The 14,023-nt window shown below is 36.3% G+C and overlaps 1 protein-coding gene across 1 annotated transcript; it reads left to right on the forward strand.

The window, feature by feature from the left end:
- The first annotated feature begins 3,961 nt into the window (after window positions 1-3,961).
- LOC118485134 (replication protein A 32 kDa subunit B-like) lies at window positions 3,962-4,369 on the forward strand. Its single transcript, XM_035981395.1, has one exon. The coding sequence runs from the start codon at window positions 3,962-3,964 to the stop codon at window positions 4,367-4,369; it is 408 nt and encodes a 135-aa protein (XP_035837288.1).
- The last annotated feature ends 9,654 nt before the right edge of the window (window positions 4,370-14,023 follow it).

Below are 14,023 nucleotides of genomic sequence, written 5' to 3' on the forward strand. Positions count from 1 at the left end.
CCGATACAGGTACCAATATTCTTCCGTCGAATTCGGTTCGTTTCGTTTCGTCACGGCACTGGTAAAAAGTAAAAACGTTGGGAAAACCATAAAAAACGAATATTGGTACCTATGATCAAAAGGTATTGGTATTTCGTCAAGGTAAAAAACAACAAATAAGTAATGTTTGACTTGTTTGCCTTTGACTAGAAAGTTTAAGCGAAACGTTCAAAAAATTATAAAAAGAAGCACGTCGCAATTATATATTCGGAATTTTATAAAGGGTCAACATTTATAAACAATATATATGAAATTTATATTATATTATTAAAATAATGAAAATGGTAAAGAAAGTTGCTATATAACAAAACCGTGAAACTTTAATGACATATATGTTTGTGCTTTGATCACTTAATTCACAACTCAATTTTGAGTAAGGTTTATATCGCGACGTAAATACGTATTCGTAATTTTATAAATAAAAAACATCATATATTAAAATTTACAACACGGTTTAGTTTTTTTAAATAATATAAGAATTCATAAAAAATGACTATGCTTAAAAATTGTACTCTACCCTATGCTTGTATTATTTGTACTATACTTATTTCGACGTTACCTTTTATTATTAACTAGGATAAAGACATGTGCGCATTGTTTCGTGGGATTTTTTGAGTTGAACACATAAGGCTACATGGTATGGGCTACGTCCCCGGAGCGTCGAGGACCGGCGCCGCCCAGCACACCATGCCGCCCGCTCCGTCCCCGTCTTCAACGTCGGTATCTTGACGTTTGAGACGGTCCACTATAGGACAAATTTTTGTGAGGAACGATGATTAAACATATTTAAAAAATAGAAGACTAAAAAGAATTATACTAACCAAATCTGCCATTGTTGAGCACAGTGAAGGTAGATAGAAGAAGAGGCGATGGTTGTGTGTATGTGATAGGTGAATCTGATCAGGGTTTTAGGTGAATGGTTAGGATGTATGGGCTTGTGTAACCCAATATCTTCTGGGCTTTTAAAATGGCCTTTCTTTAATCTAATTTTAAAATTCTAATGCCTTTTGACAATATTTGGTTTAAACTTTATTTTTACATCTTATTAATTTATTTTTTTTAAGTTTATGTTTTTTTTAAGTTTAATTTTTTTTAAGTTTATGTAATATTTTTTAATATTAATGAGAATATTTTGTTACTTTATCTGTTAAATGTTAAAAAAAGTTGAAGATTAAAAAAAATAAAAAAACATAAAAGTGGTGGACGACTATGACTAGGACCATCCTCCCATGCCCTCTAGTTTTGGAGGATGATCCATCCTTGGGAGGACTATGACGTGGCGCCTACGTGGCGGATCATCCTCCAAGGATGGACCATCACCATACCCACTAGCCTAATATGATGCTAAAGAACCATATCAAAAAGTAAACACATAATTATAAATTTCAGTTCGTGCAAACTGTAATCAAGTACAGGTTAATGAAATGGGCTACATCAAAAAATATTAATGTTACAAAATCATAACAAAAACCAAACATAAATTTATAAACTGTAGGGTTCTTGCAAATAGGGATGAGCTCGGTACCGACCGTTACCGAAAATCACCAAAAATGGGTACTGGTACCGAATATACCCGGTACGGTACGATTCGGTACCGAATATACCCGGTACGGTACGATTCGGTACCGAAAATCTCAAAAGTCGGTACCGAAAGTGTACCCAGTTCGGTAAATTCGGTACCGGTGCCGGTGCGGTACATAGTGGAAAATCATCTTACAAAGCACAATGCACACAATACAACTCCTATTGCACAACATTGTTGCAAAATAATAGTATATAAATAGAAAGAATAGAAATAGATATATAAATATAGTTACAAAAGGAAAAATAAATATTTTATAAAAAGAACTTTCCTTTTAAAAGTTAATCCTTTTAAGTCTAAGGGAAAATGTCACAGAAATGTAACAAAGTTTGCGTATTGTTCCAATTAAATCATCCAAACTTTATTTGTCTCTTTAAAGTAACTAAACTTCCTTATAAGTTCTAATAGTGTGTAATTACCAGGTCATCAGGTTACCATTTTTTTATTATATTTTAATTAGGGTGTTCAAAACTATCCGTATCCGAAAATACGATCCGAAATATCCGATATCCGAATCCGAAATATCCGAAAAATCGGATATCCGAATATCCAAAAATATAAAAAATATCCGAAAAATATCCGAAAACATCCGAAATATCCGAAGTATCCAAAAATATCCGAAATATCCAAAAAATCCGTATCCAAAAATTCGATCCGAAATATTTAGGTTAGAGTGTTACAACTTGTATTTGGGTCTTGCTGCTAATGGGGATGTCAACCATTTTTCTAACTATATGCATATGCATATTCATGTCTTTGGTCTCCTCCCTAAATGAACGGAAGGTTAGTCAATTGTTACCTATTGATTATTAAATTCTTTTGAGCCGCTTCGGACATAACATATGTTACTTCTTTAATTCAAGTTTGTTGTCGTCTTATTGTCATGATCAGATCATTATATAAGTTACAAAAAAGGCTAGACTTCAAATTTTACCCAACATGTCCATCTATACTCTATGAGCATGTAATTTGCTTATGTTCTTGTTTAACTGTTGTGCTTATGGATGTAAAATTTTACAGGTTTATATTGTTTATATGGGATCTCTCCCTAAGGGTGAATACTCGCCTTCACTACATCACTCACAAATAATTAATAAAGTTATTCATCCTAGGTATATCTTATCATGATTTTAACTATTGAATTTGAAAATATATATAACTAATTTTTATTTCTAATTTCTAAAATAACAGTTTTGCAAGCCAAGCTCTGATACGGAGCTATGAAAGAAGCTTCAATGGATTTGCTGCATATGTCTCTGAAGAAGAAAAGGAGAAGTTAACGAGTAAGTTACTCATCCTGCAAATTAATTAACTCAAGTAAGTTGGGGTTAAAACAAAGGGAAAATGTCACAGAAATGTAACCAAGTTTGCTTATTGGTTCAATTAAATCATCCAAACTTTATTTGTCTCTTCAAAGTAACTAAACTTTCTTATAAGTTCTAATAGTGTGTAATTACCAGGTCATCAGGTTACTATTTTTTTCTTATATTTTAATTAGGGGTGTTCAAAACTATCCGTATCCGAAAATCCGATCCGAAATATCCGATATCCGAATCCGAAAAAATCGGATATCCGAATATCCAAATATATCAAAAATATCCGAACAATATCCGAAAAATATCCGAAATATCTGAAGTATCCAAAAATATCCGAAATATCCGAAAAATCCGTATCCGAAAATCCGATCCGAAATATTTAGGTAGGAGTGTTACAACTTGTATTTGGGTCTTGCTGCTAATGGGGATGTCAAACATTTTTCTTGTTAGAAATAGAAAAAAAAATAATTTAGAAAAATAAAAGATCCCTAATATCATCTCCATATTTAAGTATTTCCTTTTATTCGTTCTTGTAAAGCCTATAAATAAAGGCTCGTTTTTCCTGTTTGTATGCAAGAAATAAAATCAATAAAGTTCAGTTCCTTTCGATTATCTTTTGTCTCTGATTATCATTTACAACATGGTATCAGAGCAGAGTTATGATCCTTGAAAACTCTGTTCGTCAATCTCAAACCAAAACCAAAATCGTTCAACAAACCTCAAACAAATCGATCTTTGTAAAACTCCCCAACGAAGAGTCAATCTTCATTCAAACCCCCCCAAACGAAGATTTTGTCTTCGTCTTCGTCAAACAGTTCCCCAACGAACCTTTCAATCGACGAACCTTGCAACCGCTTCAACCCAAAAGGTGGAAATAAATTGGCGGGAACACATTTCATTCATCTGTCAGTAGGGTTTCAAACTTTCAACCCTAACTCCCAAATTCACTCTCTCACAATAAATCAACAATCACTATTAGATATCTTTCACCATACACCGACTCTGATCGAAAAAAAAAAAAAACATGTACGGTGGCGAGTTCGACGGCGCCGCCGCCTTCTCCGGCGGAGGTTTCATGCCTTCTCAGGCCACTCAGACTACAGATCCATTCCCCTTCGCCTTAAGCAAGCATCGTGATAAGCAGACGCTGATTCCATTAACCGTGAAGAAAATCAACAAAGCGTTGTTGTCAAATGACGATAAAGTGATTTTTCTCATTGACGGTGTTGATGTCAATAACGTTAAGTTGGTTGGGATGGTGCTGAATAAAGCTGAGAGGGTTACTGATGTTTCTTTTGTGCTTGATGATGGTACGGGTGGTATTGACTGTAACAGATGGGTTCATGAGGCTGTTGACACGAAGGAGATGGAAGCGATATTGGAAGGAATGTATGTTCAAGTTCATGGACAACTCAGGGGAGAAAGCAGTTAGCGGTTTTTGGTATTTTGTGCAGGCGAAGGGCTAGGGCTTCCTTGCTTTTAGATAAAAGAAAATATTAAAAAAAACAAGCATCAACGTTCCGCTCAAAAAAAAAAAAAAACACAAAGCTCAAAAAAAACAATGCTCAAAACAATCAAAGCTCAAAAAAGGAATCAGAGCTCAAAAAAATTCGCTAAAAAAAATCAAAACCTCAAAAAAAAAAAAAAAAAAAAAACCAAAACCAAAAAAAACCAAATCAAAACAAAATCAAAACCCAAACCAATGCCAAGACCCAAATGGCCAAGTTGAATTTTTTCAACTTGAGGGGAAACCAAAACCCAAAATCGGTTGCCATGTCTAGAAGGCGGTAACTCAAATCAAACCAAAAGTTACGATGTCGAAAGGCGGTAACTCAATAGATCAAACTACCATGTCAAGGAGACGGTAGCCAAACCAAAAACCAATCAAAACCCAAAATCAAAACCAATCCAAGTTGAATCATGGATATCCCACAATTCAACTTGAGGGGGAGTGTTAGAAATAGAAAAAAAAATAATTTAGAAAAATAAAAGATCCCTAATATCATCTCCATATTTAAGTATTTCCTTTTATTCGTTCTTGTAAAGCCTATAAATAAAGGCTCGTTTTTCCTGTTTGTATGCAAGAAATAAAATCAATAAAGTTCAGTTCCTTTCGATTATCTTTTGTCTCTGATTATCATTTACAACATTTCTAACTATATGCATATGCATATTCATGTCTTTGGTCTCCTCCCTAAATGAACGGAAGGTTAGTCAATTGTTACCTATTGATTATTTTTGATTATTAAATTCTTTTGAGCCGCTTCGGATGTAACATATGTTACTTTTTTAATTCAAGTTTATCGCCGTCTTATTGTCATGATCAGATCATTATATAAGTTAAAAAAAAGGCTGGACTTCAAATTTTACTCAACATGTCCATCTATACTCTATGAGCATGTAATTTGCTTATGTTCTTGTTTAACTGTAGTGCTTATGGATGTAAAATTTTACAGATTTATATTGCTTATATGGGATCTCTCCCTAAGGGTGAATACTCGCCTTCACTACATCACTCACAAATAATTAATAAAGTTATTCATCCCAGGTATATCTTATCATGATTTTAACTATTGAATTTGAAAATATATATATATAACTAATTTTTATTTCTAATTTCTAAAATAACAGTTTTGCAGGCCAAGCTCTGATACGGAGCTATGAAAGAAGCTTCAATGGATTTGTTGCATATGTCTCTGAAGAAGAAAAAGAGAAGTTAACGAGTAAGTTACTCATCCTGCAAATTAATTAACTCATAAGTTGGGGTTAAAACAAAAGGAAAATGCCACAGAAATGTAACCAAGTTTGCTTATTGTTCCAATTAAATCATCCAAACTTTATTTGTCTCTGTAAAGTAACTAAGCTTCCTTATAAGTTCTAAAAGTGTGTAATTACCAGGTCATCAGGTTACCATTTTTTTCTTATATTTTAATTAGGGGTGTTTAAAACTATTCGTATCCGAAAATCCGATCCGAAATATCCGATATCCGAATCCGAAAAATCCGAAAAATCAGATATCTCAACTAGGGTTTATCCCTATAAATGTATTATTAATGGAACATGAGTTTTATCCCATTTATTTATGATAAAAGTTTGGTGTTTTGAAACTCTGAAATTATTTTCTAACTACGGTCCTGATGTCTCATTTCCGCTGTCAAATTAACAAAAACCGATACGACCAGCTGATTGTTCGCGGCTCCCGCTCCCGGGGTAGGGGTCGGGGGCTGCGACACGTTTCGCAAAAATATTCTAGACATTCGCGGGAAGTCCTTTCGGCCATATGTAAATACTCGCCGTTCTCGTCTGTAGGGTTACCGGTTGCAAGTTGTTTAATCGCCGATGTAACTTTTTGCAACGGTGTAAAACTCTTCTTCTTTCTCGCATTCACGCCCTCTTCAAACCACGAGTTATTCGCTTCCACGTCGCTCACAATTTTTAAAAACAAACGTTTTGACATATGGAACCTATGACGAAAAATATTATCGTTGTATTTCGGGTGCTCAACAAAATAATCCGCCATAAGGGTTTCGTGGCCACTCTCACGATCACGACGAACATATCATTTTTTTGCTTGATGTGGCCGTGTCTTGTAGTTCGGCTTGCTCGATGAGATTTTGGAAAAAAAATATGCTACTATCGGTTGAAGCTAACTCGTCGTCAATAGCATCGGGTGGAAAAACAATGGTATTTCATCCGCTATTTTAGATAACAGGGGTAGATAATAGTTTTGGAGAAATGAGAAAATGAGATAGTGAGAATTTGGTATGAATTGTTTAAGGTAAATTGTGATTTGGGTTGGGTTATATAGTGTAAAATTGTAAATTATGATTATTTTTTTATAAAACCCAACGTTCATAAACGGTCAAAAAAGCATCTCAACGTTCAAAAAATCAACGGTAAAATTATTTGAAGGAATCGGTGACTAAACACCAAATTTATTCAACCCCGCGGCAAAGGGGAACGAAGACGATGTTCCCCGCATGGTAAAAAGATTTCACCGCTACCTTTACCACACCCACCCCATTCACCCTTAGCACTTCTTGGGTAAAGAGGATGTTATATCAGCATGTGGCAAATTTAGAGGTCTTAGGTAAATTCAAGCATTCACATCCAATCCATCAAATTATACATACATTCCACTAAAAAACAACTCCTATATCAATATATTTCCACTAAAAACAAATACTTTTTCTCTCTCCTTTCAATTAAATAATATTATCATTACATTTTTCTCTCACTTCCACTCACAACCACCTTCAAAATATATTAAAAAATTATAACGGGTGAACAGTGTCCCCCCAAATATACAGATGAACAGTAACATTTTCTCTCTCCTCTACTCACAACCACTTTTTATACCCTTTATAATATAAAAACCCCTCCTCACATAATTTGATGGTTAGGATGTGAATGCTCTAAGGCCATCTATTATGATGGTTTTCTCACTCTTTTCACTCTATGCTACTATTTTATTACAATGTAACTGCTACCTTATTGACATATCATTACACCATTTCCGTTCACTCCTTTTTTCACTAAACTCTACTATGGTTTCATTCTATGTCCTATTAAAATAATACTAAAATTTAAAAAGTTAAAAAAAAAGCCTTATTAATTGATGGACTTGGCCCCATCAACTCCCTTCTTTTTAACGCCGTGACCTTCTCCACGCCTCCCTCTCTCATGCCACCAATCCCGCCCCATCCGTCGTGTGCCCCCGCCCCACCACGCCCACCGGACGCCACCTGGACCTAGGCGTTAGCCCAAAGCGGATGGTCTAATGGTTTTCTGTTTTAAGTTTTTAACATCTTGAAGGTCACACATCCAGTGTAAATGTGCGTTTTAATAGAAGACATTAAAAAGCAAGGGTTTTTTTTTTTTTTTTTTTTTTTTTTTTTTTTTTTTTGTGAAGTATCATATTCTATTTGTTTATTTCAATTTTCAATACTTGTCAAGTTACATCAAAACAGAAGGTAGACGGGCAACAAGCTGCGCCGCTATCACTTTCTGAATTGCAAACCCTAATCTAACAAAGATAAAACCCCGTCCTCTTGAGGTTGAGCAATTGTTATGGATGACCCGTTGGACTCTGTAGAAAACATTACAGTAACGTGTTCTCACGATCCTAAAAATAATAAAATATGAGTGTCTACAATCATAAACAAATTGAACACACCAAGCTAGAGTTTGAAGATGGGTCCATCCGACTCATTTTCGGGTTGAATAACACAAATTAAACCACCCGTTTCAGATTTCAAGGCATTGTTTTCATGTGGGCAGTTGTACCTAAAATTCAATGTTCCCGACTTTTATGTGAAGACACCCACAATTTACCAAAACGATAAGGTTATTTAAAAAAGATTAACCCTTTGTTTTAAAAAGAAAGTATTTTTTTTTTATTTTTTATAGCATAGTTTAATGAAAAGACATTTGATAAAAAATCAAATAAATATTTGTTTTTAAAATTTAATCATGAATTTTATTTTAATTCTTCAAACATGAAACATTAAAACCGATAAATCGTACATATCTTTAGGTTAACCAAGCCGGTTGCCGGTCTCTTGACTACAATGGTTGAGTTTTTTCTCTCATTTATAAATTTACTTTTAATTCTTCAAACATGAAACATTAAAACCGATAAATCATACATATCTTTAGGTTAACCAAGCCGGTTGTCGGTCTCTTGACTACAATGGTTTAGTTTTTTATCTCATTTATAGATTTACTATTCATGGCTGTAAAAAAGAAGAAAAGACTCTTAATAGATTCACTCTTTTTTTATGTCATCAAATATTTGTTTCCATGAGTATTTTTCTAAAGAGAGTTATACAAAATGTAGATCATAAAACACCAAAATACTAAACAAGGGCGGACATACATATAGTCCAAGGTGGGCTGGCGCACCCCCGGGAAAAAAAAATTTAGTGCTATTTTCCGTTGAAAATCCCGTCTGCACCCCTTGGATTTTTTCGTCCGCACCCCTTGAATTTTTTCATCCGCACCCCTTGGAATTTTTCGTCCACACACCTTAGGTAAAAAATGTTTTCGATTTATATTTTAAATTTTTTTAGTAAACTCTAATTAAAAAAAACTACCTAAATTATATAAACTTATACTACCTAACTTAACCCAAATACCCAATACCTTAACCCACTATTTCATTAAACATAATTAGCCCACTAATTACTAGCCCATTAACCAAACTCAACCTAAGTTCAAACTATAATAATTAAAATAAGCCCAATAGTCCCTTAGAATTCATCCCGCCCTCCCTCTCTTGGGTCGTCTCCTACCAGCGATCATCGACCACAACAGCAACCACAACAGCACGTCATCAGCAGCCGCGAAACACCGCCGTCCGACACCAAAGGGTAACAAAATTCTTAAATAGGTTTGAAATTTCATGTGTTTTGACGTTGTTTATGGTTGTTTAGATGATTTTTAGGGTGATTATGTTGTTTAGATGATTTTTAGGGTGATTACACACGATTTCTAGGGTTGAAAATTAAAATTGAAACATTATTTTATGGAGCGATGAACTTATGCATCAATATGTTTGTGATAGGAACCATGAGTATGGACGTTATGGCGCAATTTCTTTTGTTTTACATGACCCGACCCGAACCGACCCGATACGAACCGATTTTTTTACTTATATACCTAGGGGCCTAAAATTTTTAAAAATGTTTCGCACCCTCATGGAAAAATTCCTAGGTCCGCCACTGATAGTAAATTGATTTTGATTATATTATAATCTATTCAATAAACAACAAATATCCAAAAAAGTACTAAGAATCTCATTCTTTTACACCCAAAGTCTTCATCTTCTTTTTCTCTAAATTTATATCATCCATTATTTTTGTTCTCATTTTCGATTAGATACATTTTTTTAGGAGTTAAATGCTTGGTTGGTCCCTGTGGTTTTCAAAAATTGCAGACTTGGTCCCAATGGTTTTACTAATTACACGCGTGGTCTCTGTGGTTTTCAAAAATGCACTCGGTTGGTCCCTAGCCCTAACATCAGTTAGATTTATCAGTTAAGTCCATGTTAAATGACCAAATTACCCCTGAGATTAAAATAACGCAATTAAAAAGGAAAAAATAAAACAAAGGGCCCACCCCATCATCTTCTTCATCATCTGCCCCTCCACCCGCTTCCCATCCCAACCCCTTCGTTTCCACCGGCGACCATCCCTCCACCGGAGACCACCCCAATCGTAAGTCCGAGCGCTGCAATCTGTTACAGACTCACCTTCCGATCGTAACTCCGGGCGAAACAGCTCCACTCTTCCGGTTACATTTACACCACCGGTTAAGATCATCGGATCCATTGTTCACCTCTTGAATTTGCCTAATCAAGATAGCAAGGACACAGACACACAGACTCAAAGTTTGAGACTTAATTTAATTTCCAATTTCTATGCCCATTTTTCATTCCAACATGCCTTTTAAGATAGCAGTGACTTATATGAACCATTTGATGCCTTTTAATGTGTTCCTGACTTGTCCTCTGTTTTGAAGAAGGAGAATCGGAAACCGACACTACCATCGGTAGCTGAGAAGTTTGTAAAGCCACCTGCAAAGTGGTTTTCATGATCAACTTCACATTCAGCCCAACAAAATCCTATGAAGAATTATCATTTCGACAACCAAATTACCATTTTTCTCAAACCAATCCACTCAATTCGACAACCAAATTACCATTTTTCTCAAGCCAATCCAATCAATTCGACAACCAAATTACCATTTTTCTCAAACCCAACAAAATCCTATGAAGAATTATCATCTCTCTAACCCACCACCTCCACCTTCAGCCCACATCCTCCACCAGCTCCAGATCTGATCCAATTAGATGAATTAACCTAATTCGCTTCTGGTTTTTTCTCATCAAACATCGGAGCCCTAAGTGATGATGATTTGGAAGTTGTACCGTATAAGCAGACACAACAAGAGAGGAGTTCAACTAATTGATTGAGCCCTAAACCTTTAGGGGAGACGGTAGTCCAGGTGATTGTGGTGGGTTGACCGCGGCTGTAGGGGAGACGACGGTGGAGGTAGGATGACCGCGGTTGTAGTGGATTGACGGTGGTGGAGGTAAGACGGTGGTGGTTGAGGTTGAACAGATGTTCTCCGATGATGGGGAAGGGAGACGGTGGTGGTGGAGCGCTGGAAAATGGGTGGGTGATGGTGGTCTATCATCAGGAGATTAAAGAAGAAGAAGGTGGAGGTGGGGGTGGGGGTGAGGGTGAGGGTGAGGTGGGGTTGGGATGGGAAGCGGGTGGAGGGGCGGATGATGAAGAAGATGATGGGGTGGGCCCTTTGTTTTATTTTTTCCTTTTTAATTGCTTTATTTTAATCTCAGGGGTAATTTGGTCATTTAACATGGACTTAACTGATAAATCTAACTGATGTTAGGGCTAGGGACCAACCGAGTGCATTTTTGAAAACCACAGGGACCACGCGTGTAATTAGTAAACCATTAGGACCAAGTCTGCAATTTTTGAAAACCACAGGGACCAACCAAGCATTTAACTTTTTTTTATTGCTAGCTTTTAGTGTAGGTGGGAGTTGAAAGCAAGAAAATCCACTTGTTTATCCTCCTTTATTTGACTTACCTCGATTACATATCACATGCAATTTTTTAAATTACCAAAGTGACATATGTAATATGAAACAAATTTAATTTATATACATTTTCTTTTATACATAAAATGATATGATATTTTCATATAGTTTTATTATTGTATGCTTTTGCGATAAATGAAGCGTCTAAATAATCATAAAAGATATTATACAGTCTTAATATCATCGATGTAGATGGATCAGTGACGGATTATCACTTTAGTAGTAGTGAGAAAAGGCAAGAAGATGACGACGACGGTTGACAGGCAGTAGACAAACGAGGACTGGAGTAACATGTGTCGGTGTTGGCCAAGGTTAGAGGAGGAGCACGCTAAAATGACGCAAAATATGTGAACATAAAAGATGAGGGGGTCGGGTTTGGAAAAGGACCAGGTTAATGGAGAGGACGATGGTTGTGGGGCTGACTGAATAAGCTACCTATTGTGTCATGTTCACTTATTAACTACTAAGTAAATGCTTTGAATAGGCTATATCATATAGTACGTTGAGCTGAAAAGTATTAATTGGACAACATCTTAGGTAAAATTGATTGTTTTAATATAGAAGATATATTGTATTATTGTTCTTTTAATAAGTTTTTTTTTAATAAACTTATTGAGCCAAAATTCTCTTAGATATCAGCAAAAATATAAACTTCCTTTAAGATAAAAGAAATATAAAACAAGTGTTTCTATAAAGTTTTTATAAGTTAGCTACTGTTACTACATGAAATTTCTACTATATTTATGTTACCCTTCCTCTTATTACTATACTTATTAATTTGCATAGACGATAATTACTTTAATCATATAAAGTTGACGATATTTATAATTTTACCATCGCGTGGAATTGGTAAAACTGCTCACTTCTCACGCTTTGCAATTAAAATTCATTTGTACCTACTTACTTATGCATGTGTAAAAAGGTAACAATCTAAGAATAATCTCAGGGAGAACAACATGACACAGGAAATAGAGACAAAACGTGACCAAAATCTTATTAACCCAAACCAATTAATCTTTCACTCTAGAAACCTTAGATCTTACAAACTGTAAGATTTGTAATGAATAGATGTTCAACAAGATCAACTGATTACAATATCAGTTGATCATCAACAACAATACAAGATCAACTCACGATCACGCAGGTTCAACTACAAACTTCTCTAACAAACCATAACAACAAGAAAGAAAGTGAAACAGGCTGAACAACTTAAAATAGTGAACCATAAAGTTCACTTATATGCCAGCTCTCAACAACTATACATACAGGCCTTTCATAAACGCTCACAAATGATCGCAACCTGATGAAACAGTGGTTAACCAAGAGAGGTTAATTCACTGGTCTCGTCAAGTAGGGTTAATCCCTTCTTTCTGAGGATCGGTGGCTGGATCATCCGCTGATCTGTTTCCTGCACAAGGAAAACACACTGTGACTCTTAACAAGGAGGATGGGGTGGGTGGTGCTCCTTGTTACCACTCTCCGGCATGAGAATCAGTAATTTGCTTGACAGCAAAGTGTGTGATATTAGTAGTAGTAGTGAGAGAGTTTGATAAGCGATACCTCAAACCTGGTCCGGGATGGGTATTTATAGCCGAGGAGTGAAGGAGGGTAATTGAGTGGCTAGACTGACAATGCGCAGCCCCTTTGTAAGTGTGTTAGGCTTGTCGGTTATGGAGGTGATGCCACGTTCTACTGCGGTGTCAGTCTGTTGCTTACGTGTGGGCTGACAGGCAATTGTCATTGGCGCCACTTGTTGTGTGGTGTCAGTCCCACTTGCCTTGTGGGCAGGATGCAGTGCCAGGCCGAATCGCTGCTCGTGGTAACTGCAGTTGTTTCCGTGTCCTTGCTTTGGTCAAGACATGTGCGGGATGCGGTGCTAGGTCGTATCGCCACTTGCGGTAACTGTTTTGTTACCTAGATCCCTTGTCGTGACGAAAATGTTCATAGGATGCGGTGCTAAGCCGCATCGCTCTGTGTAACACCCATTTTCGTACACAAGGTAAGTCTTCTCATCACTTGACCGATTGAATTCGTCCGTTGCGTTCGCGCGTGCCCGCACGGACGCAGATAAGTTCTTGCCGGTGGGGGTTTTTGATAAGGGTAATGGTCACTCGCAACCATGTTGGTGCGAGATCTAGGACCATACCCCTTCACAACCCTTCTAACCTTTGAACATGTGCACGTAAACCCCTCATCATATTTTATAACTTTCCACTTAGCACCTTCATAAACTTCAACTTTACAATCACAACTTGAAACTTCTTACACTGCACATTCATACACTAAAAAATACAAAACAAGTTATAATAATCATAGTTGTTAAAAGCCATTGCCTCTTGCGCCTAGGCCCATTTTTCAGGCGAGGCAAGGCAGTTGTGCTTTAACTCGAGGAAATTACGCTTTAATTCTCCAGGTGATGGTTCAGGTGCACATTACGACGAGATTCCTCGATTCCGGAGAG

The sequence above is a fragment of the Helianthus annuus genome, chromosome 12, assembly GCF_002127325.2.
Source record: "Helianthus annuus cultivar XRQ/B chromosome 12, HanXRQr2.0-SUNRISE, whole genome shotgun sequence".
Lineage (NCBI taxonomy): Eukaryota > Viridiplantae > Streptophyta > Magnoliopsida > Asterales > Asteraceae > Helianthus > Helianthus annuus.